General features: G+C 40.9%; 1 protein-coding gene across 1 annotated transcript in view; it reads right to left on the reverse strand.

Moving 5' to 3' along the window:
- Nucleotides 1-1,398: 1,398 nt before the first annotated feature.
- The window catches only part of prmt3 (protein arginine methyltransferase 3), a 53,582-nt gene continuing 37,591 nt past the window's right edge, over nt 1,399-17,389 (reverse strand). Inside the window, exons 14-16 of the mRNA XM_079245443.1 lie at nt 8,982-9,032; nt 8,310-8,397; nt 1,399-1,551 (exon numbers count right to left, since the gene is read on the reverse strand). Of these exons, the coding sequence (XP_079101569.1) occupies nt 1,442-1,551; nt 8,310-8,397; nt 8,982-9,032 (249 nt within the window). The 3' untranslated portion in view covers nt 1,399-1,441. The remainder of the gene's footprint in view (nt 1,552-8,309; nt 8,398-8,981; nt 9,033-17,389) is intronic.

Below are 17,389 nucleotides of genomic sequence, written 5' to 3' on the forward strand. Positions count from 1 at the left end.
ACCATAAACAACAAAAATATAAACAAAGTCTGATATTTTGTTTTATACACTGGCATCTAAACACATTTAAAAAAAAAAAAAAAAAAAAAAAAAAAAAAAAGAAAATGCTATAAAAGAGGAATAGGCACAGCTGAGGTGTTGAGGGGATCCGGTTTGGTGGCTTCAGGATTGGGTTTCTCTTTTTGCAGATGATGTGGTTCTGTTGGCTTCGACAGGTCTCCAGCTTTCGCTTGAGCGATTTGCAGCAAAGTGTGAAGCGGCTGGGATGAGGATGAGCACTTTCAAATCCAAGACCATGCAGCCAGGAAAGGATGTAGTGTTCTCTCCAGGTTGGTAATAAGGTCCTGCCCCAAATGGAGGAGTTCTAATATCTCAGGGTTTTGTTAATAAGGGATTGGTCCGATTGGGGACTCGGCTCAGTTGTAGGGGGTGTATCCATGCAGACCGAGATAGTGTTCATGCTGAACTTTGGTCAAATGCGCCAAACCTTTACAATAATATATCCCTATTCCCACCAGGGGTGGCGCTGTAAAAGTATTTAGCAAAAGAGAGGACAAGACCTGCGTAAAGAGAAAACTGATTCCTCCCTCTTGCAAGCTAAACATGGAGCAGGAAACTATCACTGTGTTGGGATTTTTTGTTTTGCCTTATGCAATTATACTGCAGAAATCCTCTGGAACAATGACTGCAGAGTGAACAAGACGAGGCAGAGGACTCTTAATGCGATCGCTATGCATTTACCCACAAGGCAATGCTACATCAAATGCAGGAAATGACTTTTTTTGTAGTTCGATTCCTGTATTTGGTCCCTTGAAATGGGCCGAGACCTGCGTTTGTAGGCGGGCCGAGTCGGTCTTTCTTTGATCCGAATCAGAATTCGTTTGGCGCATTCACATCTTCTTAAACGAAGTGGACTTTCCGAGCAAATGAACTTGGATTTCAATCAAAATGGCAGATGTGAAAGTGCCCTTAGAGATAGGGTGAGGAGCTCGGTCATCCAAGAGGAGTGCAGACTAGAGTCGCTGCTCCTCCACATCGAGAGGAGCCAGGTGAGGTGGCTGGGGCATCTGGTTAGGATGCCTCCTGGATGCCTCCTTGTTGAGGTGTTCCAGGCTAGTCCCTGTGAGAGGAGACCCCGGGGAAGACCTCGGACATTCTGGAGGGATTAATCTCTCAACTTCGAGATTTCCCTTTGATGAGCTGGAAAATGTAGCTGGGAAGAAGGAAGTTTGGGCTTTCCTGCTTAGGTTGCTGCCCGCACAACCTGACCCCAGATAGACGGCAAAAAATTGGATGGATGGATATATGAGTTAGAAAAAACAGCAGACACAATCCAGCATTTCAAATATTCATACAAGTATTTAATTATGTTTAGTTTTAAATTGAAAAGTACACAAAAAGAAAAAAGCTAAACTTGTTGAATGAATTGTGATGTCCAGCGTTACTGCAGGCTGTAAGTCTGTTTCCTGTCTCGTAGATCGATGGTGACCAACAACGAGCGAGGATCCTTCTTGTTTTTACGCACGCTGATCTTTCCCTGGAGCTCCTCCCCTGAATAAAAACAACAGGCAGACATTACATACAAAATGAGCATGGAGTGACAAGCAATCGATACACAATCCCATGAGATCATATAGGCCAGGAATGTCAAACTTTATCCTCAAGGGCCAGATGTTTTTAGATGTTTTCCTGCTCCAATGCACCTGATTCAAATAAAATAGATTCAACTGACTAATGTCAAGTTCTGCACAACAACCAATTTATGAGTTGGGAGAGTTGAAGCAGGAACACATCTAAAGACCTGAGGACCAGTTTGACACCTGACCGACTGTCAAACTTTATCTTAATTCCAAAATTGCACAAAAATTTAAAACGGACATATACATAAATGCTCACTTTATTCAAACTTCACATGATAAAAACTTTGATTTTGTGCCATCATACATCAGTAACCGTGACAGCTTCTGTAACTGTGCATTAGACTTCAAGAAACAGAAAAAAAGGATAAAACAATCTCATGGAGTCAGGCATCGATCAGTATGTTTGAGACAAAATGAAAGTCTTCCTGAAGCCCTGCAGCGGTATAGTACTGCTGAGCTCAGGCCTCTGCAGCATGAGCGCACTGCTGCTTATAGAAATGATGTGTGTAAAGGCAATGTGGTTTAATGTATGTTATTAAGCAGGGCTGTGCGCGAGTGCGCACGTGTATGAATGCAGATGATCTGAAATCTCCAGATGGCAGAGAGAAGGAGGCGCTCTTCACAGGCGATCGAGAGGCCGAAGGAAAATTCTGCTTGTTATGACGCATTATCACTCTAATTAACTTTATGTTTGACTGCTGAAGGTAAATGAATGTTTACCCAAACGGCAAACAAGTGTCCTTTCAAACCTGCAGCAGTTCCTAACCCTGCACACAGCTCATCGCTGGACGTTGGAGAAGGACGAGGGAGAGAAAATGCTGACTTTCACTTTCTCTTGCTAAGCGTCAGCCATTACTGCTGCCACAACTCGCTTGTTACCATGCCAACATCACTGTCACAGTCTGATGCTGGCGCCCCACTCTGGGTATGTCAATCCACTGCAGAGAGGGCCGGCTGCCCCAAGAGTTTTACAAAAAGGGCAAAAGTGGTCTGAAACAAATGAGTTTGAGATAAATCAAAGAGCACTTTCTTCATACTTTGCTGTTGAACATGAAAGATGACTCACCAACAAGAGGGAATGTTAGAGAGGAGCATTTTCTAACTAAAGAAAAGCTTGCTGTTGACGATAACACTGTTTAATGGTCTTTTCATGTGATTTTTAAAAAGAAAAGTTATGTGTAACATTTCGGATTGTTTAGTGTCCAAGCTTCAATACATAGCAGTCAGTTAAAAGAACCTGAAACTATCAGATTACACAAGGGCTTCCCTCTGAGAGCCATGACAAGAGCTTGTATCAATTCAAACCAAATCATATTTGAGATTTTAATCTTCAAGATTTGGCTTAAAACTTAACCCTTTTAAACAGATGATAGTTAAAGCTTGGTCCAGTGACCCAAAAGCTGTCTCTTTGTGCTGCTATAGGACTATGCAGATGATGCAGCTGGGGGACTTGCCATGATGCATCTAGCATGGTGTTGCTTCGTTTCATTATGTCTACGTTCCCTTAGTTCCCAGCCAGTCGAGACAGATGGCCAACCTTCCTGAAGCTGGTTCTGCTGAAAGTCTCTCCCTGTTAAAAAAAAATAGTTTTCCTTCATGCTGTCACCACCTTTTAAATGCTCAGGACAAGTTACTGAATCCAAGTAAAGGATCTGATGCGACTGATCAGTTTTTTGCGAGGAAACTTCTTAGGAATGGGAGTTTAATGAACAGTTATGAACTGGATTATGACTGGACTGCACTGGTATACATCTAACTAGGTTTGTATTCAAAGTGTTTACTTTTTCTTAAGTGCATTTAGATTATTTTTGTTTTTACTTGGATAAACATAAATTTTTTAAATCGTGACGTTTTGCTTGTCATCAGCACAGTGAGCTAAGATACCAAATTCCTCAAATTGAGCAAATTAAAATGTATAAAACACCTGTAATTAGGATAAATAATCATATTAATAAAATTATTGTTTATTTTTATTTATTTACTACTATTTATGTTTTTATTCATTTGTATATATTATAAATAAAATTTCTGTTTTTAAATGTTAAATTCTATTCTTTTTTGTTTAAAAACTACATAAAGTGAAAAAAAAACAATTGTAAATAATGTCAGGCGCTGAAAGGTTCAGATTTAAAGCTGACAATAAAACGGACATGAATTAGTGTTTAAGACTCTACCTCATTGAGAATGTGAATGGTTCAGTTGCACTAAAGGACTTTGTAGCAACTGTGTCAAGGACAGGCATTAATCAAAATTTTAATGCAGAATTCTTCTGGCTCTAACTCAATTCTGTATGTACAAGAATCCACCCTAAAAGAAAAACGGCACACTAATATGTGCTATGATTGGACATAGCAAATATTAATCTAACATTATTTTGGTAAAAGCAACAATCTGGTGCCAGTGGGACGACACTCAAAATCAACCCGACAAAAAGCTGATAAATGTAAAAAAAAAAAAAAAAAAAAAAAAAAAATTCAATGACCTTTAGTAACTTTTTGTTACAAAAAAAAAAACGGAAAAAAAGATTTGAACCAAAGACTTTTGCCTGAAAAAGAAAGGGACAAAATGCAATTAACTTTCCAACTAATCCCTCATGTTTCATCCTGAGATGCTGAAGCTTACAAACAACTCGACAGAGTGTGTGTTACGTCGCGCTGAGACTACAGCAGCTCTGCTGTAATCAGTCAAACTGAGCTCCCTACGGAAGAGAGGCCTCGATGCCTTCTGTAAACTGGCCACTCAGAAACTGGGAGAAAGAGTTAACCATGTGTGGAAATGAGTCGTGGAATGGAGCTGGGCTTTAGCTGCAGTGTCGTACATCACCATGCCAGTGTCATTAAGCAGAACCAGGCACACGGAAACAGCCAAACGCAGCCTTTCTCCATGAAATTACAATGGAAATACATGGCTCTCATAAGTGAGTCATTTAAACTGTTGTCATTTACATTTCAACCACTTTGCTGACATCGCTACAGCATCTGCACCTCCCAACCAGGGAGGGCAAGTCTTTACGACTAGTGTTAAACTTACAATAAAATGACTTGTATGAGCCTAAAAGTTCACTTAACTCTTTAGAGTTTTCCTAAAGCTGGAAGGAAAAGAAATACAAATGTAGAAAAGAGGAGTGAGAGACATCTCAAAGCTGACAACATGTATGGATCCACAACCAAAGCTGATGGACTGATGATCCAAAACACTAGTTGCAGACCTTTATGGCCATTGCGTTGATAACAAACGAAAGCTTGGACTGGTTTCTGCTGTTTGACAGTTCAAGGACCTTCAGGGTTTCAGTAAGAAGAGGAGAGTGAGTAGGCAAAGAGCTGCTCAAACCGTACATGGATAAATGAGGGTGGAGGGATTTGGAGGAGCTCCAACTCCACTCAGGACAGAAGAGGTGAGTCATGTAAGGAGGCAGGAACAAAGACCACCTGACCGACCAATGAGAGCAAGGATAGGAAGTCACGCCCATGTTTTAACTCCTCCGAGCTGTTTTCTGCTCAGGTAACCAGGGCAACGTCTCACCTTGAGCATGATGGGACTTTATTTTTTTCTTTTTTGTCCACACAAAAATGACCTCCTTTCTCCAGTGAACATTAAGTAGGTAAAACTGGGGGGGAAAAAAAGGGGACCCTCCTCTACAATACCAGAGCAACACAAACACACCAGAGCATGACAAATGATTTGCTTTTAATTTATTACGCTGCCGGTCGGGAGAATTTGCAGGGATGTTTTGTTCCAGGCTGCTGCCTGCATTCCCTCTCTTCCAGCAACACCTCCCACAGAAGCGCAGCCTCAGAGTTAATTACTGCTACACTCGTACTAACTCATCAAATAAGATTTGGTCTCTGCCACGATAAATCACCACAGCTAGAGCCCATATTGAAACAAACAACTGGCCGTTTACGCTAAGAATCACCGCAGCCGTTCGCATGCCCCTCGTGCCCTTCGCTGTGTGCATCACAGAGTTCCATCATCTTTAAGGTGACTTCAGAAAGTTTGTTCCTACAGTAAGAGAGCAATTTACAGTATATGGGAAAACTTCAGTGTGGATTTCAGCGTGTAAAGGAGCAGAGCGTATGTTGTAAAGAACACGAAGAGCCCGGCCGGTGGTGGGTGAACGCTGGTAAAAACCATTTCTGGTTTATGGCTCTGAGAGGAAGCTGGGGACAGTTTGAGTGCTGGGAACTCTGAGCACATCAATAATCTGTTTCCCACTACGACCTTCATTTTCCTCTTCCTTCAAACTTTTCAGCTTTTGCTGCTTCAAAGAGTCAACACACTGATGGATTCTTCTGACGTTGCAGCTACACTGTTCTCACGCTCAGAAAGACGAGCAGTCAGATGGTTAGTGTGTGTTAATCCTGACAGTTTGAACAAAAGGTGGCTGGGCTCACTGAGGAAGGTGTGTGTGTACTTTTTCATTTGTGCACGTTTAGTTAAAGCTCCCACATTTTACTGCATCAAGGGTTAATCTTTACTGTGCGCCATAAATTCTGCACAATATTTTAATCTTTCCTGTTTTCAGATGCAGATTCTAACTTGCTGTTCTCAAAGGAGCATGCATATGAAGCTTCATTAGTGTCTTGAAACAAAAGACACTGACTTTTACATTTAATTTCCCCGTTTTCAAGCTTTAATATTGAACTTATCTCCATAAATCTGTTCATGCACTCAAACGGTTGCAGCTTGTATGCAAAACTTTGCTCTTCTCAAGTTTAGTGCAAGCAGATGATAAACCTGCAATCTCCCATGATGCACTGAGCTCTTCCCTCTGTTTCTGTCTCTGCTCTTTAGTTACTGTGTATAAATTTATGACTGAGTGTGAAGAGAAGAGCTCAAGGTTGAGTGCCGGACATTTGCTCGAGCAACACTAAATCTGAGATGCAGCAGAGTTTTGATTTGAAGCACACGATATCTGAGTGCAAGCAGAGATTTAGTGATTTAGTGTGTAAGCAGAGTTTTTAAGGAAGCGCAGTATGAGACTTTTGACCTTGAAAACACAGAAGCTTTCTTTCCAACAAAAAGACTACACTCTTGATTTAAGACACTAACAAAGCCCCATACAGTCCTAAGGGTCATGGAAACATGTTGCAGAGAATCTGGAAAATAAGCACCGATAACGGATCTCTGTGTTATCTAGAGTCCTGCCAAAGAACTTAGGAAACTGATAAGAGTGAATCAGGTGTGTGTCAGTCTATCTCAACTGGATTGGGATCTGAGGGGTTTTGAGGGTGGGTTAGTGATCTGGACTCTTTGTTGAAGGTGTCTTAAATGACGCAGTTGTGTCAGAAAATGGCTCTACCATGGACATAGATGGTCTATGTGGGTGGTACGTGTCAAAGTAGCATTCACATAGATAACGGTATACTGGACATGCTTCACCTGCTGGGTGGGTGGGGTTAATCTTGTGGCTGATTGGTGAACTCTACTATTGATACGATTCATATATCGGTCTAATAGTGTTTCAGTATTGCTCGATATTTCCAAAAAAAAATCCTGCAAGCGAAAAAAAAAAAAAAAAAAAAAAGTACTCTGCAGTGTCCCGGCTTGTGTAATGCATTAGTATACTGTTATGCCCTGTGCTCTGACGCGTTTATCTGACCCAGCCGAGTGCGACGCCAGCGATAGCATTTGCGCAGCGTCAGTGTTTTTGACGTTCTTATCATCCGGGTTCAGCAGGTGGAGGCTGAGCACGCCGAAGGGCCGCAAACGTCAACAGTCTCAGTCCCTGCACAGGTCGTTTGTTACAGTAGACTAGATCTGATAAGTGGTCAGCGAGTGGACAGCCGGTCCCGAGGCTCATCCATCTTCACATCAGCAGACGCAGCCGTGATTTTCATTGTGATAACAGGCACAAAGAGTCGGAGCTTAAATCAGTGACAAACACAGGAGGATCCTAAGTGTTTGAACAGAAGGCAGCTGGACTTTTTGGAGTTCTTGAAGACATTTCACCTCTCATCCAAAAACTTTGAGATCATCACACTTTAAGATTCACAACAGCTTTGAAGAGTAAAGTATAGTTGCATTTCAGCTATTATGATTAGTCACAAAAACAAGTGTGCAGGTGCAAACAAAACATTAATTGGCTAAATAAATGCAGTCCGCGCGCTGACAGAAGAGGAAGTGAGACGCATGTCTATGCTGCGAACATTCAGAGTGCATTTTTCTCCAGATAGTTCCTGTTTTGTTTTTTTTGCTGGCTGTTTTAAAAGAAGGGTGTAAATAAGCTCTATATCTACAAAGAGATGCTGGTTGAAGTGAACCAAAGTGTGACGTTCAAAGACGGTTGAGAATGTAAGGTAAGATGGTACATTTCCACACATTATGTTTAGGTGGCAGTCAAAGAATTTCTCATTCTCATGATTCAGAAGCCTGTGAGCTGCTATCAGATGAAGTTTTACATGCCGTCTCTGATGGCTGCGTGCGATTTGTTTTGATCCGTCCCCGTCGCTGCTGGTGATAAATAACAGGTGTCAACTAGCCAGACTACATCTCCACCGCAGACAGATTACCTGCTGCAGCTCACTATGATGTGTGCACAAGGCCCACAACGGAGAGATAAAATCAGAAATGCAAACACAAGTTGCCCATCTAAATAAAACCGTAATCTTAAAAATAAAAAAGCAACAATAATTCTCAGAATATTGAAGATGAACTGTGTTTACCAACCTGCTTGTACAGGTACAGGCCTCTCTAGCAGGAAGGCAGTCTGCTTCCAGTGTGTCTTTGTGACCTGAGGACCTGTGGAGAACATCACCTGGCACAAAAACACAAGTAAAATCCATCACAAATCAATAAAACCTACTGGGATTGTGTTTACAGGTTAGGAGAATACAATAAAAAAAAATTAGGAGAAATAAACATGGGAAGACATGATAGTTTAAAGCATTTACTGTAATCTTGTTTAAACTACAATAAAGCAGTGAAGTCAAACTCTGTTACAGTCAATCAGTTTTTATAAATCTGTTAAAATCATGTATACCTGCGTGTAAGAAATAAAACTAAGATATATTTATAATGCAAAAAGATGATACTGTGTCCTTGTAATCCCTATTCCAGTTTAAGCCTCCAGTGGAGATGGTAATTTACTGGTTCAGCCATAGCCTGAATCTCAGGTACAATAGGAAGTGCAATCAAAAGGCATGTCTATGTTGCTCACAGAGCTTGGCATCAGCTGTTCCAACTGGCTGGGCTCTGCTGGGTAAGTGCTTGTATCAGCAGTTGGCTAGCACGCTCGTCGATTGCCAGCGAACGCCTCAGGGAGGAGGAACATGCTAAACCGTGAACGTAATTGAGTTTCCGTTAAATGGCTCGGTTGTTGCTGCTGCTGCTGCTGCTTACCTTGTTGCTGCAGCCTTTGTCAAAGAAAATGTCAAAGTAGCCGACAATTGCCTGCAATGAAATATGAGGGCAGTGTTAGAAAGTGACAGTACAATAAACCCCTAGATTTGTTTGACTACACGGCAACTCTGACATGCAGAGCTGAGAGGCAGACCTCGTTTCAAGATATCAATGAGCAGATTGAGCTAAATGAGCTGCTGTGATCAGGAATAAGGCAGTAAAACTAAACTGGGAATGAAATTCACTGTCATCTTTGCAGCAATGCTTCTTTACACTGCAAAATTAAAGAATAAGTTTCTTTTTTTTCCTGTTTGGCATGTTTCCCATGTAGCTTGCTTCATTTTCTGTAACCTTACTTCCTCTCATAAACACGCTTTTTCCCCCCATTTAGGCTGAGTCAACATGTGCCGAGTGCTCCCTCTCACCTCATCACACACTTGTCACTGGACAAAAGAAACAAATTATGAGGCTACAACACTGGGGAATATTTTTGCTGACAATTAAAAAAAAAATTGCTAGCTTTTGAACATGAAATTAGAAAAAGATGGGGGTTTTTTTAGGCGCTGATGATGTAAAGAAAAACAACCTTCAGCAAAGCAAAACAGTTAAGGACAAAATAAACACTTCAGTGTTGGTTGGCATGACGCCCTGCCCACCAGGGGAAAGGAAAGACAACCAACAAATTCTCAGGCCTGAGGAATCTATTGTTATGTTGATAAACCTTTATGGCAGCAGCAAACGAGGCAAAGCTTGTCTCGCCCTTTCTGAGGGTTTCTTTAGATTCTACATATGACCAGAAATAAAAAAAAAAAACAACCAGATTTTCCATCACTCTTTTTTTCCCCCCTTTATCATTCTGTAGTCTTGATGATTCCCGAAGCTGTAAACACATTTGAGTGATAACCGATTCCCTGGTCTAAAACAAACTGAAGGAAAGTCCAAGCGCCTATAGGTGACCGTTGTCAGATTTGTGAGGTAAAAACCACCCCCAGGCTTGTTTTCATCCCGTTTCTGCCCCCACTGGAGGAGCAGAGCCACTATCAATCTCAGGAGCACACTTGTAGTGGCAATGATGCAGAACTAATAGCTTTTAATCCTGACGCAGCTGACAACTTGGAGGCCGGTTCTCTGAGACAAAGAAGAGCCGAATCAATGAAAGAGCAGAAGACGAGACACAAGAGAGGAGTGGGGGAAAGAAAGCTGTAGAAGAGTGAACACACAAAGCTTAAAGGGAACTGAGGGAGGTGGAAGGGGGGAAATCTAGAACATAATGATGTTCGCTTGACACTGGGGAGGTTGTTTCTTTTCCTTTACTCTTTTTTTTTTTTTTTTTTTTTTAAAAATACATGTCGTTTACTGGTTTGCTTCACCTGCAGAGGGGAACTGTATCTTCTCTTCAAGTCTGCCAAAGAGTAGCATTATAAAAAAAAAAGATTAGTTTTCTTAATGCATCTATGTGCAGTGCACACAAAATACACACATCCAACCTTGATAATCACAGTGCTATCAGAGGCCGTGTTCAATACACTCCACACCAAGGCTTCAATCAACCTTTATCGACTGAGACAGGCAGGGGCAGCGCCACTAGCGCACAGCTAAACTGCCAGAAAAGAACCCAAAGTGGATAAAAGAGCATGTCAACCCAATGCAATTATGGCTTTTAATGAATACTACAGAGAAGCCGAGTGCTGAGGTAATTAGGAAATTAGCCGTAATTACTCGTCAGGCAGAGCCGATTCACCTCCCTCAGTCGGAGAGACAGAGATCATCCTCAACCTGCCTCGCTGATGACAACGCCTCGTAAGCGAGATTGATTGTCACTTCTGCGTTGAGCAATTTCCACATCGTGTCCGAGTCGGGCAATTAAAAAATTTGGGCCACAGAGTGAAAGTAACACATGCAGAACTGGTTAAGCAGCTTCGTACTGCAATTCACCATTAATATTACATTTAGAAGAGGGAAAAAATGTAACCATCTCAGATGATAAATAGAAATTCTAAGTGTTCAGATGAACAATAAGATTTGATGATATGACACCTGATATGGAGGAGGAAGGATAAAGAGACACTTGTAAGGAAGTTGTGCTGCATGATTAATGAAGAACTGGTAATTGGTCAAAAGTAATAATTACTATGGGGGCAGGTGATTAAAATTCCTCAAACATTTGAGAACAATGAACACTTTAGTGTTGTTATATTTCTAAAATTTTTGCAACTAGTCTTCAGATAAATATCAAACAAGCAGAAGAATTCACAATCTACAGCTGAAAACGAAGTTTTGTTGCCAGGTTTGTAAAAAAAAAAAAAAAAAAATTTGCCAATAATTGTTCACACACAACATGGCAATTGCATTGTTGTTTCTGTCCAACTAAACTTCTTTTCAGCTCAGTGTCATCATTTACACTCTAAATTTATGCTCCTTTAGCTTTCTAAACTCTCCATAAAACTATTTTTCTAAAGTGTATCCTTCCTGGACGTGTCATTTATTTCATTTGAATATTAGAACCTATTTGTTTTTTTTTTATGTCTGATCCATGTTTGTTTAATCCATCCATCCATCTTCAGGTGATGTTAAATCAGTTTATTAATTTGCCTGCTGTTTGGTACCATGTACATAGTGTACATTCACTTTACCCCTTTACAAGAACTGAAACCAAGCTTTCAGCTTCCCATTTGCCTGGAAAATAAAGAAAATCCTAAAATATATTAAAACACCAATTTCAGTGTCTTCAGTGTCAATCTTCCAGAAGGCATACAGAGCATAAAATCCATTTTGGTTATTCTACATCCAAAAAAATGATCAGTTAATTTAGATTTTGTGCTTTTTAATAATTTTTTTCTTCAAATAAACAAATAAAGAGAAATAACAGACCAGAGCAGCTAAACAAGTCTGATGTCAGAGGAGTTGCAACATCTGCAATAACGTTCTATATCTGTATGAGAGGGAATTAGTGAAAGTAAAATATCGCAGTTGACTTACGGGATTTTCCCCATCCGTGGGGCGTTTAGTGTGTGTGTGTGTGTGTGTGGGGGGGGGGGGGGGGGGGGGGGGGGGTTAAATGAAAAGGAAAGCATAAACTAAAAGCATAGAAACACCCACATGTAATAAACAGGAGAAATCAGAATGATTCCTTTTACTTTCATCGCTGTTTAGCCTTGGGCCTCGGCTCTGTCTGTGATAAGTGATGATTGTGGGTTTCCTGGCGGCCTACAGAGGAGGCTCTGCAACACTGCAGCTCTCCGGCCCCTATTCTCCGGGAAGAGCGGGGGGGGGAAATTAATAATTATCATCATGGATAACACCAACAGGGAGCAATTCATCACTGCTCCCCTTTCGCCCGACTATGTGTCAACGAGCAGCGTGGCCCGGCCAGATACTATTATATGGCGGCGGTGGGGGGAGTTTAGGCGTAGGGAGAAAGAGGGGCATTGAGGTGGAGGAAGGGAGGGGGCGGAAGAATAGGGGGCTAATGCGCTTTTGATGGGGTTTATCCAGGCGTGGAGGCTTGGAGCATGACCACCTCAAGAGCAAGATGGTGTGAATTCCCCCCATAGGCCACCTTCCACTCTCCTCCCAGCCTCTCTGCAACTGCTGCTTCAAGACTGAGATCAAGCAGGTATCTGCCTGGGGTGGTGCTCCTCGTGACGTCCTCTTAGACACACAACTGTACAGTAGCAGTAAGAGAGAGCACAAAGTCAAGCTGGGAAAAAGGGGCTGCAGTTAGATGGGCGACTGAGTTTTGTTGAAGAGAACTCGGTGAACAAAACAGTGATCATAAAAGCTTAAAACAAAGAGAATTAGAGGAAAGAATTAAATCCCAGTTTGAGGCATTACATATTTTTCAAAACATAACCAAAGGGTTTTAACTTTCTAAACCTTACTCAGGGTTTAAGATGCTTTAACCTTATCAAACAGCAAACGAAACTGAAAGAAAACAGCAAGAGGAAACAACCAACTGTAAGTGAAAATAGTCTACGAAGGAGACTTTCACCAGCTCCCCCTCCTCCTTCCAACACCTGCTTTCATGTATGAAGTGGTACTATATGTGTTGCAGTCACTGAGTGATCTGAACAGAGCATGGGAAGAAAAGTTTTCAACTAGTTGTGATCAAACCAGAAAGATATCCAGGAAATATCTTGTTTTCAAAGACATTATTTAGACTTGGATGCACAACGTAATGACATGTTTTATAGGCTGTCGGGAGACAAAACTGGGAATTCTTTTTTTTTTTCTTTGCTTCAAATACCTGACTTAAATTAATGAGATATTGTGCAGAGCCTGAGGACAAGCTTTTAGATCCATTTAATCTGAAACAGGTGTGGAAACATCTAAAACCTGCAGGACAGTGTGAGTGTGAGTGAGTGAGTGAGTGTGAGATCTCTAGTTCAAGCTGCACCTCTACAATGGTACAATGATCTCTTTTACAAAGGAGACCTGGCCAAGGCAGCAGCCATACAAAGTCAAAACTAAATAAAACAAATATAAAAACACAGAATTAAATACAGAGTTAGATACAAAAGACCAGAGATGACTTCAGAAAAGCAGTCATGATGACTGGAAATGAGTGAAAAGCTAAGATCTGCCAGATTACTTCTGACTGGATGCATCAGCATTTTATCACAATGTGAATTTCTAGGTATTCCTTATTTTTAAATCATGTTTCAAGTTAACAATGTTCCAATAAACAGAAAATTTCCAAAATCTGTTAAAGTAGTTTCTTCAAACAGCCAAAGGGGGACATTTACTTTAATTTCCATTCTCTAGTTCACATTTTTATCTTCTAGGTTTTGTTTGTTTATTTTCCACAAAGGAATTTAATTGGAAATTTAAAGTGTAACTTCTTACACCAGTGAAGACTGATATGAATAAGATGACACCCCTCAGGGTATGCAGGGTACATATGCTACCACTGGCTGCAGGCAAAGACTTGATCAGCTTATCCTAGCAAACTTTAAGACTGAAGTAATTCTTGTTGGATCTGAAAAACTCAGAGCTAAATTTACCGGTTTTGTAATGAACCTGGATGGCATTACTTTAGCTTCCAGTGCTACAGTGAGAAAGCTTGGAGTAATATGTGACCCTGACCTGTCCTTTGGCCCACATATTAAGCAGGTTACTAAAACAGCCTTCTTTCATTTACGTAATATAGCCAAAATTAGGGACATTCTGTCTCAGAGTGATGCAGAAAAACTGGTTCACGCTTTTGTTACTTCGAGACTAGATTACTGTAACTCTCTATTACTGGGCTGTCCTAAATATGCCCTGAAAAGCCTTCAGCTGATCCAGAATTCTGCAGCCAGAGTCCTGACCAGAACCAGCAGGAGAGATCTTATTTCTCCAGTTTTAGCCTCACCAGTACCCTCCACTATATATCAAAGACCTCATTGTTCCTTATATACCAAGTAGAGTACTTCATTCGCAGACTGCAGGCTTACTTGTGGTTCCTAGAGTCTCAAAGAGCCGAGGAGGCAGAGCCTTTGGTTATCAGGCCCCTCTCTTATGGAATAAGCTCCCAGTTAGTGTTAGGGAAGCAGACACCCTCCCCACCTTTAAGACTAGGCTGAAGACTTATCTTTTTGATAAGTCCTATAACTAGGGATGGTTAGCATCCCTTAGTTATGCTGCTATAGGTTTAGACTGCTGAGGGACATTTCCTGATACACTGAGCTTCTTTCTTTTTCTCTTTATCTCTCTCTTTTATCCCCCCCCCAACAGTGTTGCATCATTAACATATATGTCTCCTGTCTCAGCAGGTCTCCCTGGCCGGGAGTAGCAGTTCCTGTTGTCTGTTGTCTTTTTGTCCTTTTCCCCCCACACAGCAGAGGCAGATGGCTGCCTGTCCTGAGCCGGGTTCTGCCGGAGGTTTCCTTCCTGTTAAAAGGGAGTTTTTTCCTTCCCACTGTTGCCAGTGTGCTTGCTCAGGATGGGAGATTGAGTTGGACTCAACTCAATCTGTTGGTTATCTTATATAGGCTATTATGAATTGGCTTTCATTATGTTTTCTTCTCTGTCTGTAAAGCGTCTTGAGATGGCATTGCCGTGATTTGATGCTATATAAATAAAGTTGAATTGAATTAATATTTAAAACAAATATCTTTTTATTTAAAAATAGCCTTAGATAGTGCAATTACCTCTAGTGTGTCAAATATGCCACAAAATAAACCTGTAAAGGCAGTTATACTGCCTTAACTGAGAAAGAAGGGATACTTTATTAGGTGTCGACAAGTATGCTGCTTTATCTACACAGCAAGTATAGAAAATAGTTGTTTGCTGCTTTATAAAGGTTCAAAATATTCAAATATTTAGTGTCTTTATTTTACTTTATATTTCAATATAGAACCACTAATGATGACCCATTTATACTTTTGCAGACTTACTATTTAACCTTGTGATACTAGAAATGTCTTTATATTAAATATTTGATTTTTGGTTTTCTTACTGACAGCGAGCTGATTAAGTAAACCTGAATATTATGTACTTATGCACAGTTTGGAGATAAAGGGTGTTTTTCCATTAATAACTTCCTCCTTTTAGTACAAAAAGAAATCGTCCTTGAAGTTGATGCGTGTCTGTCCTGATGGTCCAGAAGGCCAGCCGCGCCAGACACACAATTTAAATTTGATGGAAAGCAGGTTAGAGATGGATCGCTCCGACTTTTTTCCTCCGTAGCGCTACAGTAGCTACGTCAGCAGCAGTGAGACAGCGGGGTAAAATTAATTACACACAGAAACTTATTCTCTTTTGGCGTGCTATCAGCATACATCAAGTCCAGGCTTTAGAAGAGGTTGAGGCTTTTTCTTTTTTTGTCATTTATTCTATGGTTCAGGTGAGTGATCGTGACTAGCAAAGCTGTAGGGGCAACAATGAGAGCGAGAAAGGAGTGAAGAAGCCCTGTAAATGGAAGTTTTAATGAAAGTTTCAGCACATATATATGTTCTAATTCAAGGTTGGTAAAAACAGACAGTGTAAACAGGGCAAAGGGTGTGTGAAATATAAGAGCAAGGAAAGGAAAGAAGGGATGTATATTACAAAAAAAAAAAACCATGAGCATGAGGATTTGTCTTGTGCTGGAACGGCGCATACGCAGGGGTTGTGCTGTTCATTTAATGCAAGGTTAGGCAGGCTGAGCTGATGAATGGACTGTCGACAAGAGAACAAAAGCAGGCGCTCAATCACGGAACAGGAGAGGCAGCAGCTCCCTCTCACAATCCCCGAGCACTGGTCTAGGAGCAGTTTACCCTTCACACACCCTACCCTTAACTACTACTGAGAAGCTACAGCTATACTGACTACAGATCAGAATCTATATTGTAACGTCGCTCTAGCCCTGCAGGTTGCATCCATAAATGCTGGGATGAGCAGCAGTACTGGAGGCGAGTATCTAAAAGGTACATAAGTGATAGCTTCAACACACAATCCCTGCATTATAAATGGCAGAAACACTCAGACAAGACAAGCCTGATAGCATAACTGGATAATAAATACAGTATTTGTGCTTTCATAAACCATTATGGAACATGAGAACATTACACATGTGAAGTATTAGAAGTACAAAAACTGGAAAACTACATCTCATGGCCACATGGTCCTATCATCCATTTTGATGGACTGGGATCCAAACATGACTGGATTTAGATTCCAGAGATAGAAATTGGATGTTTTCAATTACAGAGCAGAGAAGACAGGAAAAATGAGAGAATGTTTACAAATCCCATTATGTCCAGCAGCCTCACCCAGCCAGCACAGCACAGGCCAGATAATAACTACCTATTGATTATCCATTAAACCAATACACCAGACAGTGCTGTGCAAACACTGCAGCACAACACACAGTTACCTTGATACAATGGGCTTTGTCACAGATGGATCACTTCACATGGAGTGGAGCATCACAACCTGCAGTTGTGGAGTGATATTGCTGAGAGAAATGTGGCTCAGAAATAGTCGGAAGCTCATGGAAGTGAGCGTGCACAGTGAGTGCTAGCAACACACCAAATAGACACATAATTAGGCCACACAGTGCAGTTATATAGAAGGTGCTGGTTAAATGAACTAAAACATTCTACATAAAACTTAAACAAGTTTTAAAATCCTCTAAAATTAAAGTTAAGTGATGATGAGAAGATACAGAATAACTTTATCAAGAGGTGTGATTTTTACCCTGAAACTCCTAACAGCTCACTAAATGTCCTTTTATTAGATAAAATGCCAAGGCTGTTTCCATCTCAGGTTTTGAAGTGGCTGTGACTCCAGATAAATAAATGCTTGCAAGAACAGAAAGTCTCGGCGTTATTGAGTCTCTGACCTGTGAGATATGCATGTTCAATCAAGGCTGAGAGGCTGTCAAATAAAAACAGAAAATAGAGTTTGTCTTTGGTTCAGCAAATATATGACCAGGAAAACAAGTC

The sequence above is a fragment of the Telmatherina bonti genome (assembly GCF_933228915.1).
Source record: "Telmatherina bonti genome assembly, chromosome: 1".
NCBI lineage: Eukaryota > Metazoa > Chordata > Actinopteri > Atheriniformes > Telmatherinidae > Telmatherina > Telmatherina bonti.